Source organism: Sorex fumeus, unplaced genomic scaffold (genome assembly GCF_029834395.1).
Source record: "Sorex fumeus unplaced genomic scaffold, SorFum_2.1 ptg000063l, whole genome shotgun sequence".
NCBI lineage: Eukaryota > Metazoa > Chordata > Mammalia > Eulipotyphla > Soricidae > Sorex > Sorex fumeus.
Window position 1 is genome coordinate 42621658 of NW_026606120.1, and position 23028 is coordinate 42644685.

The 23028-nt window shown below is 44.5% G+C and overlaps 4 protein-coding genes across 6 annotated transcripts in view; 1 reads left to right on the forward strand and 3 right to left on the reverse strand.

Annotated features, from left to right (window-relative positions):
* Positions 1-12835, reverse strand: part of KIAA0753 (KIAA0753 ortholog) — a 96145-nt gene extending 83310 nt beyond the window's left edge. For 2 of the 3 annotated variants that reach the window (XM_056126705.1, XM_056126702.1), the window contains exons 1-3: positions 8137-8725; positions 7365-7521; positions 2447-3062 (exon numbers count right to left, since the gene is read on the reverse strand). In XM_056126705.1, coding sequence (XP_055982680.1) covers positions 2447-3062; positions 7365-7457 — 709 coding nt within the window. In that variant the 5' untranslated portion in view covers positions 7458-7521; positions 8137-8725. Of the gene's footprint in view, positions 1-2446; positions 3063-7364; positions 7522-8136; positions 8726-12779 lie in introns of those variants that run through there. The other variant, XM_056126704.1, reaches the window with a different exon arrangement.
* On the reverse strand, positions 8920-12385 carry LOC130035003 (collagen alpha-1(I) chain). Its single transcript, XM_056126494.1, has one exon. The coding sequence runs from the start codon at positions 12383-12385 to the stop codon at positions 9032-9034; it is 3354 nt and encodes a 1117-aa protein (XP_055982469.1). The 3' UTR covers positions 8920-9031.
* Positions 12836-13143: 308 nt separating the features above from the next.
* Positions 13144-16884, forward strand: TXNDC17 (thioredoxin domain containing 17). The gene is made up of 4 exons (XM_056127197.1): positions 13144-13370; positions 13899-13980; positions 14309-14384; positions 15560-16884. The coding sequence occupies exons 1-4, from the start codon at positions 13160-13162 to the stop codon at positions 15629-15631; spliced, it is 441 nt and encodes a 146-aa protein (XP_055983172.1). The 5' UTR covers positions 13144-13159; the 3' UTR covers positions 15632-16884.
* On the reverse strand, positions 16833-22971 carry MED31 (mediator complex subunit 31). Its single transcript, XM_056127198.1, has 4 exons — positions 22857-22971; positions 22051-22128; positions 21716-21812; positions 16833-17206 (listed from the first exon to the last, which is right to left on the reverse strand). The coding sequence occupies exons 1-4, from the start codon at positions 22882-22884 to the stop codon at positions 17017-17019; spliced, it is 393 nt and encodes a 130-aa protein (XP_055983173.1). The 5' UTR covers positions 22885-22971; the 3' UTR covers positions 16833-17016.
* Positions 22972-23028: the final 57 nt, after the last annotated feature.

Here is a 23028-nt window from a genome sequence, read left to right on the forward strand (position 1 = left end):
CTGCCAGAAGTAATTTCTGAGTAACAGAGCCAGGAGTAACCCCTGAGCACTGCTAAGAAGGGCCTCAAAACAAAAAACAAAATAAAAAGGCAAACTTGAAAACAAACAAGGAAAGCAAGAGTTGGGGGCCAGAGCAATAGTACTGTGGGTAGGGCATTTGCCTTGCACACTGTCAGCCTGGATTCAATCCCCAGCATCCCATATGTTCCCCAGAGCACTGCCAGGAGTAATTCTTGAGTGCAGAGCCAGGAGGAACCCCTGAGCATTTGAGCATTGCTGGGAGTGACCCAAAAACTGAGAACAAAAAATAAATGAATAAATTAAAAGATTAAAGCTAGAGTTTCAGACACAGACACCATCTTGTAGAAGCCTGTGAATCCAACTGTTTCCATCTCTAGCTTGATCTCACTGCACTGAAAAACAATTCGAACCCTGACTTCAGGATCAACAGTAACACTTCATATACAACCGGTATTAGCACAGCACTATGGAAAGACAACTGAGAAACTCAAGTCAATTGAGAGGATGAAGTGAAGGAAGAGGCCACTGTAAACCACGTCTATAACAAGATAAATGAAGAAACTCAAAATAAGCATGTACATGTTTACCTGGTTTCTTGCCCACTGTTACTTAAAAAGAAAAAAGGATGATGTAGTGCCAGAGATCAAATATAGGAACTTACTATGTACTCAACCACTTAAGGTATCTTAAGTCACCCACTGTGACATCTGGGGAGAAGGAGCTCCCAAGCAGTACATAGGGGGCCCAGGGACTACTCATAGCAATACTCAGCTTCACAGCCAGGTGATTCAATGCTAGGAACCACGAACAGGCAGCAGTTCAGTCCTGTGACTCTGAGGAACACCAAGGCCACCCTAACAGTGCTGGTGCTCTCCAGCATTCACCTGGTAGTACCAGGGGGGCCATGTGCTGCCAGGACTTTTTTTTCTTTTTGGGTCACACCCGGCGATGCACAGGGGTTACTACTGGCTCATGCACTCAAGAATTACTCCTGGCGGTGCTCGAGGTCCATATAGGATGCTGGGAATCGAACCCGGGTTGGCTGTGTGCAAGGCAAACGCCCTACCTGCTGTGCTATTATTGCTCCAGCCCCCAGTGTGCTCCCAGGATTTGAACTTAAGTCTGCAAGGCAGACTTGACTGGTGAGCTATCTCCCAGCCCTACTGTGACATTTTTATGAGAATACAGATTTGTAACAGATTGAAAATCTAACCTGAAAACAAAATACTCAATCCAGTTCTTCCCTGTAAAGTTTTTCAAACCTTAAACATCATCCTGTTATTTGTTCATATCTTCATAACAATAGGACTTTAGTAAGGTCTTGTTCTCATGAGCATGGATGTCTTCTACCAATGTCAGAGGGTCATGTCAAACACCAACACTGAAAGTTGTTACTGAGAAATGAGGCAGAATACCTCTATTATTATTACTTAGGGGGGGGAAGGGTTATGCCACATCTGGTGGTACTCAGGGTTTACTCCTGGTTCTGCATTCAGGGTCCATTCCTTGCAGGACTCAGGGGACTCTATGGGATACTGGGTCAGCCACATGAAAGGAAAGCACCCTACCTTCTGTACTATTGCTCTGGCCCACAATTCTATTATTTTAATGCAGAAACGTTCCTGGTGTTATAGAACTTACAACTTTTTAATAAGAAACAGAACGTAAGAACAATTTTTTTTAGCCTCACTATGTAAAATTTTTCTTTACACACTTTTTATCTATTTTAGATTTTGCAAATTTTGCAAATGATGAAATTTTTCTTTAGGAAACGGCAAAATCAGCAATAAATCTGTAACCCACCACTAGGTAAGCATGATTTCCTTCTTCCTGTGTTAAAATAACTTTAATTTACATAACTTTTGTTCTATTATCTCTACATATTTTTGCAAAGCACCTCAAATTCCATACTTTGTATTATATAATATTCTGACACAGCACTTCCTTCTCTCAAACACTATTCTGTAGGGTTTGTTATCCGATTTGAAAGGTTAATTCCTGACAAACAGGGCCCCGAGTCAGTCACCTTACCAAGAACAGCCTATAGGAAAAGGAGCTGTTCCACATCCCGTGTAAAAAGAGGGGCGTGGGCAGGGCAAACTCTCTAGAGAAAATGATACCGACCAAATAAACGTCAACAGGAGGAAGTAGAATTGGATAGGGAAGCAGGGTCCAAAGGAAAGCATTTGGCTTTTTTGATGAAGGGGAGGGGTCTAGATCATACCCAGCAGCTTTCAGCTATTCCTGGCTACGCTCAGGAGTGATTTCTGACAGTGCTTTGGGGAGCATAAGTGGTTCAGGATCAGAAGGATGCAAGGCAAATGTCTTAACCCCTATATGATCTTTGCAGCACCTATAGGAATGTATCTGAACTCTCTTGTTCTCGTGGCTTCTTTTCAAGGTAAAGTAATCTAATTTATCTCACCTTTTTTAGCTAATTCTTCAATTTTACAGATACATTTGCTCAATTCTTTCCGGAGTCGTTGAACTTCTAGCAGGCTTTTTTGTTCACATAGGCCTTTGTGGTCACTTATTCTAATATGTGTTTGAAGTCTTGGATCCTGGGTGGGTGGAGGATTTGGCAAGGAAAGATTTGACTGTCCTGGATGAGTCGCATATACGAACACCTTGGCGCCTGAGCTGGAAATTTCTACTTTGGATGGCTGGTGGCTGGATGGATAGGCTTCCTGATTCTTTGATTCCTTCCTATCTACCTTGTGGTCAGATATTTTTGGCTTAGTTTGTCCACATTTCTTAGAGATTTGGGGTTGACTTCTGAGATGATGTTCTTTTAAGTGTTCTTCAAATTGTCTTCGTTTTATGTCTCTTTTGGCTAGGTGTACAGCGTAGCTAAGTCTCTCTTCTGATACGACAGAAAATGAAACAGAACCGCTTAAGTCAAGACCACTTCTAAAATCCAAATCTTTACAATATGGCTCACTACTGGAATGCTTCAATTTTTCAATTCTAATAGCATGTGGGGTAGAATATCGAATTGCCAAGTTGCTTGAATGTGGAGGAACATTTCTATTAAATTGCAGCTGGTTAAAAAAGAAAGCACACGTTAAAAAATTACAAGTTGCACAGTTGGTTATGTGTCTATAATCAAGCTTCTAAAATATCACAATTATTAGTACTAAGAGATATTTTTCTTCGATGTAGTAGAATCTGCCACTCACATTATCATTAAATTTATCACATACCCCTGGTTATAACCTACAAACACCCAGGCCCATAGCACTATTTGCTAAGCGCATACTGGGATCCTCCTCTAAAAGAACCCAGAATATGTCAAACGGCAACCAGAAAGTTTCTCAATATCCAGTAAAATGTCTAGTTCTAGAAAGTGACCAATTCAAGTTACTATAAACTTGTTCTATGGACACACCACATAGTTGTACAGGACCTAAGTCATTTGACAATACTCCTTCAGATGTTCATGAGATTTTTCATCTGGTATTTATAAGTTCATGGATTTTTTTTTTTTTTTTGCTTTTTGGGTCACACCTAGCGATGTACAGGTGTTGTTCCTGGCTCTGCACTCAGGAATCACCCCTGGCAGTGTTCAGGGGACCATATGGGATGCTGGGAATCAAACCCAGGTCGGCCACGTGCATGGCAAACACCCTACCCGCTCTGCTATTGCTCCAGCCCCCAAGTCATGGATCTTTTATCCTACACCTTTATATTAAGTGTACCATGATCACTGGTCCATAGAAATTTACTGCCAGTACAAGGAGCGACAGCACAGAGGTAGGGCGTTTGCCCGGCCGTGCAGGGTTTGATTCCTCCGCCCCTCTTGGAGAGCCCGGCAAGCTACTGAGAGTATCTCTCCCACATGGCAAAGCTTGGCAAGCTATGACGTATTCAATATGCCAAACACAGTAACAAGTCTCACGATGGAGACATTACTGGGCCCACTAGAGCCGCAAATCAATGAACAATGGGAGGACAGTGCTACAGTGCTACATGAAAAAGTCATTGCTGCTTTATACATGATACACATAAATAAAATGTCCATTTTATGAGTTTTAAAAATAAACAAAAAACTTTTAAAATTTAAATTTTTCCTCATCAGTCCATGAAATATTTCTATTTTCACCAATCTGCAGAGTAAACACATTGAAAACACTGGCCTAAATAGTGCTCTTAGATCTTTTTATGCAGACTTAATTTTTATTTCCATTTTAATCATAATAGATACAAGTTTTGTCTTTCACTTTGCCTCTATCAAACACAGGCATGTTTCCAAATCCCCAGTTTCATTATTTTTCACAGTTGCCTATTCCAAAACCAAACAAATCATCTTTTCATGCTTAAACCAATTATAATTTTATTATACATTTAGATTGCTCCATTTTTCCCCTACTAGAAATATTACTTCAACTAGTACCTTCATACCTTTAATTTTCTTCTCAAATTATTTTCTTAGAATTATCTGTTCTGAGATTACTAGGTCAAAGATGACAAACAATTTATGGCTTTGATGCCATCATCAACATGTAAAAAGTTTTAGGAAAAGTCCTCCATGATTATAAATTCAATGAAACCTGGGCTATAATGCATTTGTTTAGATTATAGCCTTCCTAACTCTCACAATAAAATGTCACGTGAATTAAAGTAAATTTCAAGAAAACTGTGATAAAAATTCAGAAAGGTAGTCTGGAAAAGTGTAGTTTAAAACCTCACCCTCTCCCCACCACCATATATATATATATATTTTTTTCTTTTTTTCTGAGGGATGCAGTGAGAACTCAGCATCGCTTCAGTGGTTTTTCCACAAGTGAATAACCTAGATGTAATTACAAGAAAAAAATTTTTTCGAAAAAGATGTAATTACAAGATATAATTTAGATAAACCCAAGTTGATAAAACTTCTCAAATTGTCCTGCGTTTTTCACTAATATCAGTATCACAAAAAACGAACTCAATAATCACTTAAGATTAAACAAAACTACAGAAACATGGCAATATAACACATGACTCTGGATAGTCTTTGCAATACTATTGTTGAGACAACTAAGGAAATCTCAATTATACCTATACATTATAAAACAGCATTATTTCAATGTTATTTTATTGATGGACCACTATATTATTTTAAGACAAGTCTCTATTTTTAGGAGATATACACACAGTTAGAGGTTAAGTGGGTATATATGCAACTTATTCTTAAATATGTGTGGAGAAAGAAAAGGAAAAGAATGAAAGAGATAATAAAATGTAACATTTGGGGTATAGGGTGAACAATATCAGAAATTGTATTTTGTTCTTGCAATCTTTTCGTTGTTCTGAAATTATTAGAATTACCTAAAATTATGGGCTGGAGCGATAGCACAGCGGTAGGGCGTTTGCCTTGCACGCGGCCAACATGACCGACCCGAGTTCAATTCCTCCGCCCCTCTCGGAGAGCCCGGCAAGCTACCGAGAGTATTCGATATGCCAGACACAGTAACAACAAAGTCTCCAATGGAGACGTTACTGGGCCCGCTCGAGCAAATCGATGAACAACGGGAGGACAGTGGACAGTGACCTAAAATTATGTCAAAATTAAATTAAAAACGAAGCTCATAAACTACAATGAACCTTCCAGAACGACCTTTTTTTTTTAAAAGACATTACATATGTAGACAACAGTAATTCTCACACACTGATGGTAGGATTATAAAATGGTATGACCATCCTGGGGATAAATTCTTAGAAGATTAAATACACACCTACCCCATGATCCAGTGAGAGAAATTAAAACATATTTATAAAAATATCTGTACAGGGGCCAGAGAAATAGTACAAGGGGTAAGGCACTTGCTTTCCCATAGACAACCCAGATTCAAGCCCTGGCACTGTCTATGGTCCCTTGAGCCTGCCAGGAGTGATCCTTGAGCAGAACCAGGACGAAGCTCTGAGCACAGCCATGTGTGCCCCACTCCAAAAAAATTATTTGTCCAAAAATGTCCATAGCATTTCATTTACAACAATTTAAACTAGAAGGTACACTCCCTTCTAGGGAATATTACTCAATGTGAAAAAGTAACAACTACTGATTAATACAGTAATATGACTGTAATTCGAAAGTGCTATCAAAGAAGTCTTAATACAAATAGTATGCATTTACAATAGATCTTAATACAAATAGTATGCAAATACTAATACATACTCCACCTGGAGCAAAAAAATATCTATTTTAACAGAAAATCTAGTCTACAATGAAAAAAATCAGAATAGTGGTTGCCTCTGGAGGGTAAAGGTGGGAAGTGTTCAAAAATGAAAGGAAAGATACTTTCTGAATTAACACAATTAACTGTATCTTGATAAAGGTATGGGTCTCACATGTGTATACTTCTGTCAAATCTCTTGTGTTTGAAGTGTATAATTTCAACCAATTTCATGTGTAAATTTTACATCAAAATAAAAAAATGGTAAACCACCAGTTCCAATTTATCAGATGCATGCTGTAGTAAACATGTATTCTTACATGTTAAAAAAAAAAACAGATGAACTGATTGGAGATAGTACAAAGGGAGATAGTACATAGGACTAGCCTTCCATGCAGGTGACCCAGGTTCAGTCCTTGGCACCACATATAGCACCCAGAACCCAGCAAGTAATGATCCCTGAATACAGAGCCATGCGCCGTCCCTGAGCATTACCAAGTGTGGCCCAAAGGCAAATTAAAAAAAGATCAACTGACGAAAGGATTCTAGAGGTGGACTGAAAGATATAGATAATAAGACAAATACAGGGGAATAATAATGAAATCAAGCCAACCTGGAAAAATCAACTTTGCTGTATTTTTTTTTTTTTTTTTTTTTTGCTTTTTGGGTCACACCCTGCAATGCACAGGGGTTACTCCTGGCTCATGCACTCAGGAATCACTTCTGGCGGTGCTCAGAGAGACCATATGGGATGCTGGAAATTGAACCTGGGTCGGCCCCGTGCAAGGTAAACGCCCTACCCACTTTGCTATTGCTCCAGCCCCTGCTGTATTTTTGAAAACTTTCATAATATAATAGTACAGGGAAAAACATTTCAGATGAACTGAGTACTGATTAGTAAATAATATGAAGAATCTCTTGTTCATTCTTAGGTGTGATAAAGGTATTATGGTTAAGTGGGAGAGATTGTTTTAGGGGATGCATTGTAAAATATTCATAAACAACTGCCGTTATTATTCAACTTACTTTGGAAATGTTCTACAAGTGCAAACTTTCAGAAACATGGCTGATTTTTAAAAGAGGATAAGTTATTCACAATCGGTAAATCTGTAAGGTGGTTTAAAAGGTGCTTATTGTTCTTTGAACCTTGAGGTGTTTCATAACAAATCTGTAGTAAAGAAAAACTACCTGGGTCTGTAGTCTCCTGGGGTCACACATCCCATCTGGTTGTACATTAGATGCTAGATGAACACAGGTTGAAGCTGATCTACCTGGTCCCATCGTGTCAAATAGTGAACAGTGAAAGTCCAGTCATTGGCCAACAGTTCTTCCCTAAAATCATTGTCTAAAATGAAGACAAGCTACTTTTAGATCGAGTCTTCAAAGGGAAACACAAAGCCATACTCATATAGGAATAAGCTAGAAGTAGATTATCAATCTCATACTAAGTAGCAAATGCTTCATGACAGAAATCAGTCTCTTCCACTTACAAATGCAATTACTTTTGAAATTCTACTTTCCAAAATAAGGGGACATGCTATTTTAATGACAATCATTGAATGCTTTTCATTCCAAATTTCTAATTTTAAGGGTTTATGCTAAGACATTAGCCCCCAAGAAGAGCTTTGCTATGGCAAATTAGCATTTTCTAGCAGGGTAGTTTTATTGGTAAACTCTAACCAACACTCAGAAAGCAATATTTGGAATACCTCACAATAACTCTGAACAATTCTGTATATAAATACAGGATCAGAGTACCTGATATTTATGCCAATATTTGACATTAACTAAAAATTATTTCTATAAATACTGTCTCCCTTTTATCCCCCTTAAACTGTGAGAGAAACATGAAGGGATTTTAGAAGCTTTTGAGGGTTTCATTCATATCACTCTTTTGAATGCTTCTTTTTAAACACTGAGTTCTCCATGCGCTTGTCAAACACACTTTCATATTATTTACCTATTTCACAGGTATATGTCTCATCTTCCCAGCTAGATAAGGTTCTTTGAGGGTAAGTGCCTTGTCTTGCTCTTCTCTGATATTTCCCACAACACGGTGCTTTGGACAGAGTAGGCAATTGAACTCAACATTTGCTGAACTAAGCTGATTTTCTATAAACTAATTTTAAGTGTACTGGGAAATTTGTTCCTTAAAATTTCCTATTAAGAAGTCCAACTGGGAAGTTCAGTTTCAAAAAAAAAAAATCCTAATTTAGCTTTGGAGTAAACCCAAGGTTTATAAACTAGACTTGCTTAAACAGATACAAGTTTAAGAATATAAAGGCAATTGTTCAAGACTCCTTATTTCTAAAGCTACAGAGACATGACCAAAAATGAAGATGTGAGGAGGCACATGAACGAGGCGAATCCCAACTGGCTCGACATCCCCACAGTCCATGGGCTGGAGCAACCAAATGAAAAAGCCTGCTGGGGGAACCAGAGCATCTGCAAGTTTTATGTGGTCAGTACTTCCCCCGGGATGCCAAAGGCCTAATAATCTATTCTCCACTAGGAAAAATTATAGTGATCCCAAGTTTCAGGATTCTCCAAGTGATACCACACACACACAGACACACAGACACATATACATACAAAGTCCACAAGTGTAGAAACACCCATCTGCAAACTATCCCCCTGCACAAATTCCTGGGACATCATTCTCCTCGCAACCTGTCCCTTTCCCCAGTACTCTAAGGAGCCTTCCAATTCGTTACCCTACATGGCTGGAGCAATCTCCAAAATACCGTTCTCCCCTTCTACTGAGATACCCATACACAGTCGCAATCCTGGACAAACATCTCCTCAAATCTGATCCCTCCCAGAGTCCCAGGATCCCCCCAACACAACCCCTAGACCTACTTCTGGAATGACTCCCTCAATCTGTCCTCCCCCCCGCAATTTGCTCCCAAATTGCTCCCCCTCACTCTGAATCCAGACACCCCAGCCTGTGCTCTCCCACGCTCTCGGAAATAGCCAATGCCTGTTTCTTCACAGGAATCTGGAGGCGTTGCCAGAGTTTCTGGCACCCCCCCAGTTAGTCTTGGCGCTACTACTGCTGGCACATTCTCATACACTGTCCCTCCCCCCTGGGACCTTGGACAGCTCCACAACCTGGTTCTAGGGCCACAGGTATAGGACACCCCCACAACTGGGCGCCTCCCTGGTGGCCCCAGGATACTTCCATCTCCAGACTCTTCTCCTGAAACCCCTTCTATGGAGTGTGTCCTCACTGCTGTGAGGCCCGACTCTTCCACATTTGCGCCTTCTGCAGGCCCAGTCACCCACACTGCAGCAGGCATGCGCCCTGTAATGGGAACTCCTACAGCAGCAAGCACCCCGAAAGTCAGAGGTCCTCTCACAGGGCCCTCAGGAACAGTTACATTGGGCCTCCTTCTCCACGGGTCAGAAACACCATCAGAGCCAGGCTCCTCCTCCGCAGATCCAGGAGCACTGGCAGCAACAGGGACTTCAGTCACCAGTGTCCTTCCCCACACACCTGAGCCATTCACAGAGCCAGTGACTCCCTCCATCAGCCCAGCTTCTGTCGACACCCCTACGTCCCTAGCAACTCCAGCAGCCATAGGTGTCTCCATGGTCTGTCGTCTTCTGGGGAAATCCGCTAGACTCCCAGAGAGCATCTCTGCCCCCGCCAGCCCAGGCACCCCTCTGGCTGTGCGCAGCCCAACAGCCACGGGTACCCCAGCAGTCTGTCTTCCTCCCAATGCATCTGAGATACTACCAAGACCATTCTCCCCTATGGGCCCAGGCACCCCAGCAGGCGGGGGTATCCCCATCCTTGTGGGACACCTGGCATCTGCAGACCCTGCCACTGTCTCTCTCTCGCCCCACATGCTTGAAACACCTCCAGAGTCGGTCTCTGGCACAGGTCTAGGCACTCCATCGGCTGCAAATACCCCTGTAATCAGAGGCACTCCTGCTGTCTGGCTCCTTCCTGGCAAGCCCGAGAAAGCCCCAGAGCCTGTCTCGACCTCCAGAGGAACAGGTCCCCTTGGAGCTTCAGGTACCCCAGCAGTTACAGGAACACTGGCATTCTGTCTTCTCTCCCAAGAACCTGGGGCACCTCCAAAGCCAGTCTGCTCTGTCCTAAGTCCAGGCACTTCAGAAGCCACAGAAATCCTAGCAATCACAGGCACCCCAACTGCCTCTCTCCTTCCCCACGCTCCGGAACCAGTGTTCTCTTCTACAGCCCACAGCTCTTCGGGGGCCACAGCTGCCCCTGACTCCACAGGCATTCTAGCAGTAAGAACCCTTCCCCACGGGTTTGAGACCGCTCCAGAGTTGAGTTCCTGGCACATAGGGCCAGACACCCAAATAGCAGCAGGGACCCTCGCAGGCACCCTGTCAGGCCCAGGGAGCCCCACAGGTATGGGTGCTCCTGCTGAGGCACACCTGTGCTTAGGCACACTGGCCACCTCAGGCACTGCCATGGGCTCAGGCAAACCCAATGCCTGGCTCCTCCTGCAGAGACACGAGGCGTCCCCGCAGCCTGTCTCCTGATCCACAGGCCCAGGAGCCCCTAACGCATGAGGCACCAGCACCTCCTGCTCCTCCAAAGCCTGCCTCTGTTCCCATAGGCTCAGGGCATTCCCACAGCACGGCTTCTCCAGAACGGCCCCAGGCACAGCCTCAGTCACAGGCACCCCCAGAGTCTGCTGCCTGGCCCACAGACCGGGGATGGCATCACAACTCGACTGCTGTCCTCCGACTCCGGGTGCTACCACAGCCTGGGGCATCCCCAGTGGCTGTTCTGTCCTCCACATGCTGGGCACAGTCCCACAGCCTACCTCTTTCCCCAGGGCCTGAGGGGCCCTCATGGTCTGTTCTATGCCCCAGAGGCCGGGAGCACCCGCAGGCCCCGCCTCCTGCTCCTCGGGCCCAGCCATCTGCACAGTCTGCCTGGCTTCCCAGGACCCTGGGTCCCCTCCTGAGCCCGTCTCTACCCACAGAGCCTGTCCCCTATCTCTGAATCCTGGGTCGCCCCCATATCTTGGCTCCTCCTCAACAGCACAAGGTACCCCGACAGGTTGTCCTGTGCCCCACGGAGGCGGGGCGCCCTCGATGCCTTGTTCCTCCCGGGGCTGTCTCCGCAGCCACACGCCGGGGCCCCCCAGCGAGGCAGCCCCACCCTGCGCAGTGTCAGGCAGTCCTGCCGCCTGTCCTCGACCCCAAAGGCCGGGGGCCTCCCCACACGCCGCCTCCTGGACCAGGGTCCCGGAAACCTGCTGTCCTGCCTGCCCTCTCTCCCGCTGACCTGAAACACTCCCGCGGTCCAGCGCTCCTTCCACAGTCGCGGGTACCTCCACGACTCCCTCAGGCCACCCCGGCCCAGGCACGCCCCGAGGGGGTCCTTTCCCCCAAGAACCCGGGGCCACCCCACAGCCGATCTCCTCCACTGCCCGCGGGACCCCCGCGGCCTGTCCCCGGGCCGGCAGCTGCGGGGCGACCCCAGTCCTGGCCTCCAGGGTCCCAGGCGCACCCACGGCGGGCACCCTCCCGGCAGGCTGCAGCCCGCACAGGCCGGACACCCTGGCGCAGAAAGCCCGCAGGGCCACGGTGCTGGGCGGCCGGGGGGTCCCCCGCGCCTGCCCTTTCACCCACGGGCCCGTGACACCCCCGCGGCTCGTCTCGACCCACGAGGCCCTGCCCGGCACGCCCCTGTCGGCCGCGCCCGCCCCCGCAGGCACAGGGTGCAGCTCCACGCGGCTGCCCTGCGCGTGGCCCGCGGCGGCCCTCAAGGCCTGCACTCGGAGCCACAGCGCCAGGACGCCGTCCTGCCCCGCGGGGCCCGGGCGCCCCTTCCTCTCGCCGCCGCCGGGACTCCGCGCGCCCGCGCCCGCCTCCGCCCCCGGCCCGGTCACCCACACCGCGCCCGCGGGCCCCACCACCTGGGGCTGCCCCACGGCCCCGTTGACCCACACGCTCCCCGGCTGCCGCGCCGCCGCCTCCAGCGACGCCCGAGACGCCTCGCGGGGCCCGGCCGCCTCGGCGCTGCCCGCCGCCGGGCTTGGCCCCCACGGCCGCCGACGGCGCGGCGGCCCCTCTGAGCTCTCGCGGCGCGGCGCCCCCGCCGAGGCCCTCGCCCGGCGTCCGGCTCCCCGGCCTCGGGAGGCCCCCGCCCGCGGCCCCTTCCCCCGAGGCCGCCGAACGCCCCGCCCGGGCCGGCTGAGCCCCACCCCGCGGCCCGGCATGTCTGCCGCCAGCGCCCGCCGCCGCCGGGACCGCGACCCCCGGCCGCCGCCCTGCCTCGAAACCGCGAGCTGCCCCCGTCTCCGCCGCGGCCCGGGGCCTCCGCCTCAGCCCTCGGCGGCCATGGCGGCTCCACTCACGCACTCACGCACTCGCGCACTCCGCTGCAGCCCCGCAGCCTGACGCCCTCCCGGCGCCTCGACCCCACCCACCCTCGCCCGGTCCCGGACGTCTGCCCCCCTCGGCCGGGGACCCCCCGCAAAGCACTGGTGGGACGAAGGGTAACGAGGGAGGACGGAGCGGCAAGGTTTTTCCGGGGTCAGGGCTTCCTTCCCCGGAGGTCCAGGTTGCCCGCTGCAATTTCCCAGAATCCCCCCAGTCCCGGCCCGAGCCCACCTGGCCTGGGGCGAGGCGCGGCAGCCGGGAAGCGGGCAGGGAACCCCCCCACCAACTAGGCCTCACTTCCGGCCGCTTGCCCAGTCGCCATGGCAACGGGCGCGGGGCGTTTTGGGAGCCGCAAGGGCTTCGGAGACGCCTCAGGACTTAGAGGCCGCAGGGCGACGTATTTCGCGGTCACGGGACCCGGGGTGGGGACCTGGACCGGATGAGAATAAAATTCTGAGTTTCGGAACTGAAGCACGCATGGAAAGAGCAGAGAAGCGGAGCGGAAAGGAGGGGAGGATGTTATGTCCTTAGGAGGCTGCCGTAGCACCTCCGCCCCACGGGCTCCCAGCCCCGCCCACCCCAGCCCCGCCCACGCCGGCCCCGCCCCGCCCATGGTCCCAGCCACTGCGCCCGGAGGTTCACAGTCCTGCCTTGCTCCGCCACCTGAGCCTTTGCCGATGGCCCCGTACGAAGAAGTGAGAGTGTCGGGCTTCGAGGAGTTCGGCAAGGCTGTGGAGCAGCACAAAGGCAAGACCATTTTCGCCTACTTCACCGGTTCCAAGGACGCCGAAGGGAAAAGCTGGTGCCCCGACTGTGAACAGGGTGAGACCGGGATTCGGGGCTGCTGCTCCGGGATTCGGAGCGGAAGTAGCGAAAGGCTCTAAACTGGCTGGGCTCGGAGGCCAGGATTTCGTTCCTGCACACCCTCGGGGCGAACTGAACTGTCTTCTAGCGTCCCTCACTTTATCTTTTCCATTGTCCAGTTCACTTTATCCTTTCCTCGCCCAAGAGTACGCTTCGTCACTACACAGGTCTGGAATCTAGAATCTTAATTCTTTCCACAACTTTCCGTTTTCCCGTATGTCTTGGTGGAAACGTGACGTTGGTTTCTTTTCTATAAGTCAGCAAATAATTTGTTCCCCTTTAGTTCTTTGCTCGTTGGCGTGGGAACAAATCAGGATTTGGACTTGGTTCTTAGTTTTAAAGTGTCCTCAAATCAGAAAAGATCATCTGATTCCAGTTAACCTTTGTTAACTGCAGGTTTAAAGTCAGTACGGAGATTAAGGGTGTGGAAGAGAAAGACTTTATCAGTACCTAGTTGGAGTTGATAACTTTGTATCTTTTTTACAGCTGACCCAGTGGTGCGCGAAGGGCTGAAGCACATTAAAGAAGGATGTGTGTTCATCTACTGCCAAGTAGGAGAGAGACCTTAGTAAGTGGATATGTATACTCGTTTCCCCGACATGCACTGGACAATGAATACTTTGGTGGGAAAGACCCAGGGGTTACTCAGTCTGCTTTCTACGGTGAAATCTTTACGCCATGCAATCAAACGCTATTAACTACAAGTATTAAATATTGAATATTAAGCCACTTATTTTAGGGGTAATTAGATGAATCTGGCATGGGATTTCTTTGAAACTTGTTTTAATATAAATGTTTACCAAAATACAATGAAAGGCTAAAACTGGAAAAATATCAAATATTAAGCAAACTGTTTGGAATCATGCTTCTCTTGACTACTATTTTTCTTTCAATAGTTGGAAAGATCCTGATAATGACTTTAGAAAAAACCTGAAACTAACTGCAGTACCTACATTGCTTAAACATGGAACAGTAAGTATCCTTAATTGTATCCAGGCTACTTTACACTTACCTCAAAACTCCTTTCACTTGTTTTGAATTTAAATTTAAAAGATCTTGTGTGATCTGCATATCACATTGATGTTTAGAGTGCCTTAAAAACTACAACCTGTCTGTCCATCTATTGCCAATTCCAATAAACTATTAGTAATGCAAAGATATAAAATAGTTTTTCTTACATGCCTTTAAAAGAAGCCATTCTTTTTAAATGGAGGTGTTTATTTATTTTTTATTTTTTTGCTTTTTGGGTCACACCTGGCAATGCACAGGGATTACTCCTGGCTCTGCACTCAGGAATTACCCCTGGCAGTGCTCAGGGGACCATATGGGATGCTGGGAATCGAACCCGGGTCGGTCGCGTGCAAAGCAAACGCCCTACCCGCTGTGCTATCACTCCAGTCCCAAATGGAGGTTTTTAAACCTTTATAAAAAGATTTGGTGGTACTCAGGACTTACTCTTGGCTCTCTATTCAGGGAACCTTCCTGGCAGTGCTAGATAGATCATGAGATACCAGGGATCGAATCAGGATCCACTGCATGCAAGGCATGCACCATACCAACTGTACTATTGCCCCAGCCCCTACAAAGCTATTCTTTTAAAATTACTTAAGAACTGATAAAGCATCAACAGTATCTTGATACTTTCAGGAAAGTATCAAGAAAGTTTTATGGCCAGCACATAAAACATTGGCATCATTGTTTTCTATATAACCCATAATTCTCAGTGAAAAAGGGCACCGCTTCTAGTCATAGTTGAAGGGGTCTAAATTTAAAAAGTTTCAGGCCAATAGTACAGTGGGTGGAGCCAACCTGGGTTTGATCTCCAGCATCCCATATGGTATTCCAAGCACTGCCAGAAGTGATTCCTGAGCATTGCCAGGTGTGGCCCAAAAAACAACGAAAAGTTTAAGTTAAAAAGAATGGCACTGACCTTGCTATTTCCTGTTTTAGTATTTGCAGCCAAGCATTTTCATGATTCATCTTAAGGTGAATATCTTAACTATTTCATAAAACTTGTTACAGCTAGTTGATAGTATCTGAATGTTATTTCTCTGTCCCAAGATTTGAGTCAGTCAAAGCAGAACTGACTCTGCCCCTAATGATATATTGTAGCCATGATTTAAAACTTAACTGGTCTTTTATTACAGGCCCAGAAACTGGTAGAATCTGAGTGTCATCAGGCCACCCTCGTGGAAATGTTGTTCTCCGAAGATGAGTAATTGATGATGGCAATTGTATTGATTTCCTGACTTTCTCTATCAACTTGTACAGTTGTTTCGAATTCATGTTAATGATGTGAAAAATAATGGCAGTATGGCTAAACAGTGCTATTAAAATCCTCACAAATCCTTAATTTACTTGTACTATAAGGATCCTTTTAGATGTAAAATCTTCAGAAATGACAGTGATGGTGCAACGCAATATATTATTGGAGATAAATTCTAAAAGTCTCCTTAGTGCAAAAGACAGCTTCCAAATCTCTGAAAAGGTTACCACTGGCTTGCAAGGCATATGCTCAAGCCCACTGAACTCTCTGACCCCATCGTTTTACAGATTTCTGAACGTGTTTCACCATCAGATGTGTGTGTGTAAAACAAGTTGGAGACTACATAACCTAGTAATTATGAAGAACTGGCCCATGAGTCAATCACACTGACTACCACTTACTAGCTGTACAACTTTAAGCAAGGTACTTAACCTATCGAAACCTCAGTTTCCTTTTTTCTTTTTTTTTCTTTTTGGGTCACATTCAGTGATGCTCAGGGGTTACTCCTAGCTCTGCACTCAGGAATTACTCCTGGTGGTGCTCGGGGGACCATATGGAATCCTGGGGATTGAACCTGGGGTCAGTTGTGTGCAAGGCAAATGCCCTACCCGCTATAGTATCGCTCCGGCCCAGTTTCCTCCTTTATGAACAGAACTATTTTGAAAATGAGAATGCAGCTAAGTAATTAGTATAGTGGGCAGGTTGGAGCATATGCCGAGTGTTAGGTTTCTAGAATGAGCACAGGTATTTATGGCTCCTCTTTTGTTCTAGCCTCAAGTCAAGAGTTACATTAGTAATCACTAATCTCCTCCCTGTCTTCAGTCACTTGATTCACATACCAAAGATGCTTCCTTAAAGCGTTATAAGCAAAGGTCTGTTCTCTCTGGCAATACCTGCTGATTTTAACAGGCCTCTGCTCTTCTCATTCTTTAGTTAAGTGGAGGGAGGGAAGGACAGAGGAAGGGCTGCTGATAGGAGTGAAGAGTAGTAAGATTCTGAGACTGACTTCCCTCAAGTCTCATTTACATCAAGAAGAAAGTTGGGTGTATTTGTTGGCTGTCCCCTTACTCCATCCCTCATAACTCAAATTAATGTAAATCCCCCAACATTAGTGTTTCATTCTGCTAAATACTAATAAAAACAAATCCAAAGGAAAATCAAAGAACATTTCTGATTTAACAGAAATAATTATTAACAATAAAAAGTTCATTGACTTAAACCACACACTAAAGGTTCTAGGTGCTTTCACAGTAAAGTAGATATAGGAAGAGTCTTCTTATCTTCTCTGTACAAAAGTCATATGTACATGTCCTAAGAGCCTGTTCTGAGTCCAGCTTTTCATTTTCCTGATGTGTTTTGCTGTTGTTGCTCTGCCAGGGCTTGCTGAAGGCGCATCCTCTTCCGAGAATAGTGCTGCCAGTGCAGAATTTGCTGCTCATCAATAAATTTCGCACACTGAGCATTCACCAGCTCCTTACGGAAATGTTCATATTGAAGTAGTTCTAACATGTGTAAACACTGAGGGTACCTGGGTTTGAGTTTATAAATTAGTGATAAACATAATTTAGGCCAATAAAAGCCAAGCTCTAATCCAGTTACTTATCAATTATCTTGTAGCCCAACATTTCTCTATTTAATATTATCTTAGTATACTTTAGTTCATTTAATGTCATTTTTCCCCCAGCTTAGGCAGAAAAATCTATCATCAAAAGACAGCATTAGGGAATTTTTCAAAACAAGTTCAAAAGGTGAAATAACTTTCCTGAGACCACACAGTAATTGCTAATTGTCAATGTTTGGTGGCAAATAATGCTATCTATTGGATTCCAAGGAGAGAAATATGAAATCTTTTCAAACTTATGCATTTAATTGATAGCTACTGCTTTCCCGCCAATAATGGTAAAAAGTAAGTCAGGCCAGAGAGTAGAGCGGGGTAAGGTACTTGCTATACCTGAGGCCCACACCAAACATTGCATCTGATCAAGCACAGAGCCAGGAGCAAGCTGATAGCACAGCTATGACCCAAATAACAACAAAAAGTCATTTTTAGTACATATACAGAAATTCTAAAGTTATATGTACTCTTATGTATACTCTATACTGAGTACACATAAGTATACTGTGTGTAAAGATGACCAAATTTTAGGCTATTGGAAAAAACCGAGTCTCAGATAAAGTAGGAAGCTAGAATGAGTCTTAGGTTACTGGGCTATAACTGGAAACTCTGAATGGCTTTTAATTTAAAGAAACAGACAAAGAGATATATCCACACCTACAGTTCCTAAGCTGTGTGTGCTGAGAGTATACAAGCAGTAATACTGGTACCAAAGAACACACTGAGTAACCGAATCAGAGTTCTTTTTAAAAAGAGCTCATTCCAAGGCTAAGAGAAAGTTGAGACTAAAACACCAGCAAAAAAAAAATTATGAAAATACACCAAAAGTACTTTCAATGCAAAGGAGAGCTCAATGACCAAGTCTAGCATAAAAGCATAAAAATTCATGAATATGCACAGTAAGTAAAAAATCCAATATATAAGATAAATTAAAATCCAAATCTTTTAAATGAATAAATTAGGAACACAGACATGTACCTTAGCACTGAATTTCAACTAATAAAAAGTGATGGTATTAGAAAATCACCTCAGTAAAAAACTGATTCAGTATCTTCAATACATGCTAAAGTCAGTGAGAAAAACTAAGATATTGGCCAGGAGTACAGCTCAACAAAGCTGGGCACCACCAGGTGATAACCCCCAAACCAAAAAGAAAGTATGACATGAAATAATACATAACCTACTATTTATTTCCTTACAAGATAATAGATGAAAAGAGGAAGATAATAACTTGAAATGGAGAAACAAGGCAGTCAAATCACACCTCAAACTGGTGAGAATTCACATCACAAATACTGGAACAAAGTGACTGCCTGTGACTCCTAATATATTCTAAGAAAACATCACTTCTGTGTCACAGACATGTGAAGACCTCTCAAAATTATAGGAGCCTAAGATTGTAATATGATAAAACAACAAATGAAGATAATGGATAATTGTAAGGTAAAGGTAAAGGTAAAGGCCCTCCCGTTGATCGTCGATTTGCTCGAGCGGGCCCAGTAACGTCTCCATTGGAGACTTTGTTGTTACTGTGTCTGGCATATCGAATACTCTCGGTAGCTTGCCGGGCTCTCCAAGAGGGGCGGAGGAATCGAACTCGGGTCGGCCATGTTGGCCGCTTGTAAGGCGAACGCCCTACCTGCTGTGCTATCGCTCCAGCCCCCAATGGATAATTGTAACAACATGGTTATTTAGTAGGACAGTTGGCAAAATATGAATGAGGCCTGATCAGACGAATATTTTAATTATTTTGATAATACTGTGGTTATATATAATGTCCTCCATACCTCCCAGGTGAAGAATACACAGAAATTACCCATACTGTTTTCTAGCCATTTTGTGAGTGAAATTACTTCAAATAGAAAAGATAGAAAATCCGAGTTCATACAAAACAAGAGATCCTATAGATCCTATATATACCACAGCCAAGGCATATACAATGACTAAAACTTGAGACACTTTACGACCATTGTCTTCTCAAACTTAACAAGCCTGTGAATCACCCAATTCACAGGTTTTGATTTACACCTGAACAGTACTTGGTACTTGAGCTGTGCATTTCTAATATGCTCCTACGTGATACATATTCACTAGAGAGGTCAGGTGATGGAGTATCTAGAAAAGGCAGATACTTTTTTTTTTTTTTTTTTTTTGCTTTTTGGGTCACACCCGGATATGCACAGGGGTTACTCCTGGCTCATGCACCCAGGAATTATTCCTGGCGGTACTCAGGGGACCATATGGGATGATGGGAATTGAACCCGGGTTGGCTGCGTGCAAGGCAAACACCCTACCCGCTGTGCTATCGCTCCAGCACCAAGGCAGCTGCTTTTAAGTTCTAACAAGTCACTGGGAAAATGAAGAACCAAAGTGACCAGATTGTCCACATTTTAAAGAGTAACTGAAAATCTAATTAAACACAATTTCCATTCTTTAAATGCTGACTGCTGAAAAGTGAGAACATTGTGAACAGTCTGGCAGAGAGAATCAACAATCTTCGAAGTGTTTTGCAACTAAACTTGATGTCTAAGATTCAGACTCCAACAATAAGTATAAGTTTACATATAAGTTCAACATGTTTCAATACAGAAAGAAGTAAATCTCTCTGAATTACATAGATGGCTGTTTATAAAGGGCCAGTAAGGATTCTAAGGATTCTAGAAGGAACAAGAGGATGTGGGATTCATGGATACTGGGAACAGATCAGAAAAACAACTTGGATAAAGTATACATTTTAAACATGTTAAGTGTGTTTAGGGAAAAAGCTAAAAGGTTTTCTTTTTTCTCTTTTTTGGGGGAGGTAGGAATCACAGTGGTGCTCAGGGCTTACTCTTGGCTCTCCACTCAGAGATCACTCCTGGTGAAACTCGGGGGAGAATTGGGGAGCATATGGAACTGTCAAGATTTGAACAAGGTTAGATACAAGCAAGGCAAGCACCTTATCCACTGTACGATCTCTCCAGCCCCCAAAGCCAAAGATGTATGAGTTTGAGGCTTCTTTTTAACCATTAAAAAAGAACAGTCTTGGGGCTGGAGAGATATTAAAGTGAGTAGGGCATTTGCCTTGCACATGGCCAACCAGGGTTCAATCCCGGCATTCCATATGGTCCCCAAACCTGCCAGGAGTGGTTTCGGAGTATAGAGTCAGGAATAACCTCTGAGCACCTTCAGGTGTGGCCCCAAAACAAAAAAGAAGAATCTTATGGTTATTACATGTTTTCTGAAATTCATTCAAGCCTTAAAATGAAAGCACCTGTTGCACAACCTAAATTATATGGATACAGTATGTTTTCACTTAATCTTCTGTATAGGTTCTTGGAAACTGATACGTGGGGAAAAAAACTAAAAAATTTATATCAAAGGAAGTCCTCAAGTAATTTGTTTCACTTAATATAGGCTGGATTTTTTTTTCTCATCAATGTTATGATGAAATGATAAATGGCCTCAATGTATGTGTGTTTTCAGATAAACACAGTAAGACTTAAAGCAAAACAATTTATATTAAAGCAGGTCCTCAAGTACTTTGTTTTCAGTCTGTAGCTAGATTTTTTTCCTCATCAATGTTATGATAAAATGATATATGACACGTGTTTTAAAATGAGCACAGTGCTTGGCACATGAGACCCTAAAAGTAGAGAGCAGTAACTAAAACTCAGCTAAGTTACCTACTCCAGAAAACCTTAGTAAGTACCCCATTTTTGTGTCCTTCAATTTTAAGTCTTTGTTATAATTGCATTTATAGACTAAAAGATCCTTGAAGTCAGAATACAAGTGAGATGGGATGAGTGGCATAATTATGGACAAGTAAGAGGGCTAGAGAAGATTGGACAATAATAGACACAGATTTATCTACATGCAAAGGAAAGCCACTGAAAAATTGGAAGAAAGGGATCAGCCAGAGTTTACAATATTTTGTTTTGGTACTGAATCCAGTTGTGCTCAGGGTCTACTCCAAGCAGTACTCTAGGATTCTGAGGTGCCTGGGATCAAATCCAAGCTTCAATAAGCAAAGAATGAGCACTACTAACTCTGAGCCACTTCCTGGCTGGGGACTTACAAGGGGATGGTGCTGGGTGCTCAAGGATCACTCCTTGTGATGTGCAGGGGACATTATGAAATGTGATGCTCAGAAGGAACCTTACCCCCTATACTATGACTTGGGTTCTGATTTGCATTTTGAGAGATCTAGTAGAAAACTGTTTTGCTTTCTTTAACTTAGATGGGGGAGATGAGTACAGGGAAACAAAGGAAGGTAAGGGGATAATGAGAATAAATTACTGCAGAAATCCAATTTAGAGTATTTCCTTAAATGAAGAATCAAAATGTACTTTTCTCCAATGTGAAACTGAAATGTGTTAAATATCCGTGGTTTGGAGTATAATAAAGTGTACATATATTTAGGACTATAAAAAGTAAACTTACTTTAGATACTTGGCATATTCTGGTTCTTTCCAGTAAAGCAAGTACTTAAGATAATTAACAAAAGCTTTGTCTTTGAAGTAACCTCTTTGGGCAAGAACTGAAAGGCATAAAAAAAAAATTGTAGAGCAAACCAATACTTAAACTATACATGTATCACCCCCACCACTAATGCCCATCAAATTCAAAATCAATTTAAATTTAAAAAATTCCCAATTTGATATCTATAAATAAATGTATACATACACACCGTCCTAAATGCAAGCAGTAATTCTATTAGGTATATATAATGCAATTTCTTTAAGAAATTCAACTAAATGAGGTGTTCGGCAACTTACAATTAAGATAATTTGGGTTAGCTAAACATTGCACAAATTCCAATTCCAATTGAAATCGAAGTCGATTTCCCGCATCATCTAGAAGAGAAAATAGCAAAAAATCATCCACAATAGAGATCATGAATCAATGTCGATTTGAAGAAAGGAAACGGTAAAGAAACTTAACTGAAATACATCTCTGAATATATGACACGATTTTTTTTCTACACTGGGTCTAGGAATTAAGAGATGATTAAAGTTTCTGTAAAGTTAAAATCTTCAAAGAAAAAATACACGTGGAGGAGGGTATTTACCACTTGTAGAAATTTTAACAAACCAAGTTAGTTTATGAAACGGCCTTTATTTCAGTCGTGCGCTGGAATAATTCAGCTACTAAGAAAAAGCTAAGTGAACGCAAATCAATCAGGTCAAGGCGTAGGATGCGCGCTGACTGAAGAACGCAAAATCGGAAACCTCCCTTTTTTTTGTGACAAAGCGATGTACAAGATTACGACGATATTTCAAACTCATGCAAGCTGGTCTGAGACAGAGCCCCAGTCGAAACAACTGTTGACTGTCCGCTCCCTCCGTTTCGCCCACGCCGGGAAAGCGACGGGATCGTTTTCTGAATAACCAGTGAGGAAAAACTACCGGCGAACAAACCGACAAGAAAAACCATCAACCATCACCTTTGCTGTCGCTAACAGAGTCCTCGACCCCGCGCTCCAAATTGTACCCTTGCCAGGAAACAGGCCTTGGAGGGCCGCCCCGGAGGAGAGCGACAGACTAAGTCCAGGGCAGTTTTGTTTGCGTGCGCTCGCGCTTACCTGTCTCCATAGCGACAGCCCCGGCCATCACAAGAGCAGGACCCCGGTAACCAGCGGCACGACCGAGGAAGCTCCCCAAGCGGCCGGGGAGGCTCCGGAAGCCGCGGCTGCCAGCTTCCGGCCGCAGGGCACTGTGGGCTGCGGGGGCGGGCACAGCCAGGTTCGCGCCGGC

Excerpts from the sequence above, each read along its gene's own strand:
- LOC130035003 (XM_056126494.1), bottom strand. The coding sequence starts at position 12,385 with ATGCCGGGCCGCGGGGTGGGGCTCAGCCGGCCCGGGCGGGGCGTTCGG.
- TXNDC17 (XM_056127197.1), top strand. The coding sequence starts at position 13,160 with ATGGTCCCAGCCACTGCGCCCGGAGGTTCACAGTCCTGCCTTGCTCCG. Across the intron at positions 13,371-13,898 it reads GTGCCCCGACTGTGAACAGG|CTGACCCAGTGGTGCGCGAA; the intron begins GTGAGACCGGGA and ends TCTTTTTTACAG. Across the intron at positions 13,981-14,308 it reads CAAGTAGGAGAGAGACCTTA|TTGGAAAGATCCTGATAATG; the intron begins GTAAGTGGATAT and ends TTCTTTCAATAG.
- MED31 (XM_056127198.1), bottom strand. The coding sequence starts at position 22,884 with ATGGCCGGGGCTGTCGCTATGGAGACAG. Across the intron at positions 22,129-22,856 it reads GGCTGTCGCTATGGAGACAG|ATGATGCGGGAAATCGACTT; the intron begins GTAAGCGCGAGC and ends TTTCTCTTCTAG. Across the intron at positions 17,207-21,715 it reads GAATATGCCAAGTATCTAAA|GTACCCTCAGTGTTTACACA; the intron begins GTAAGTTTACTT and ends ACTCAAACCCAG.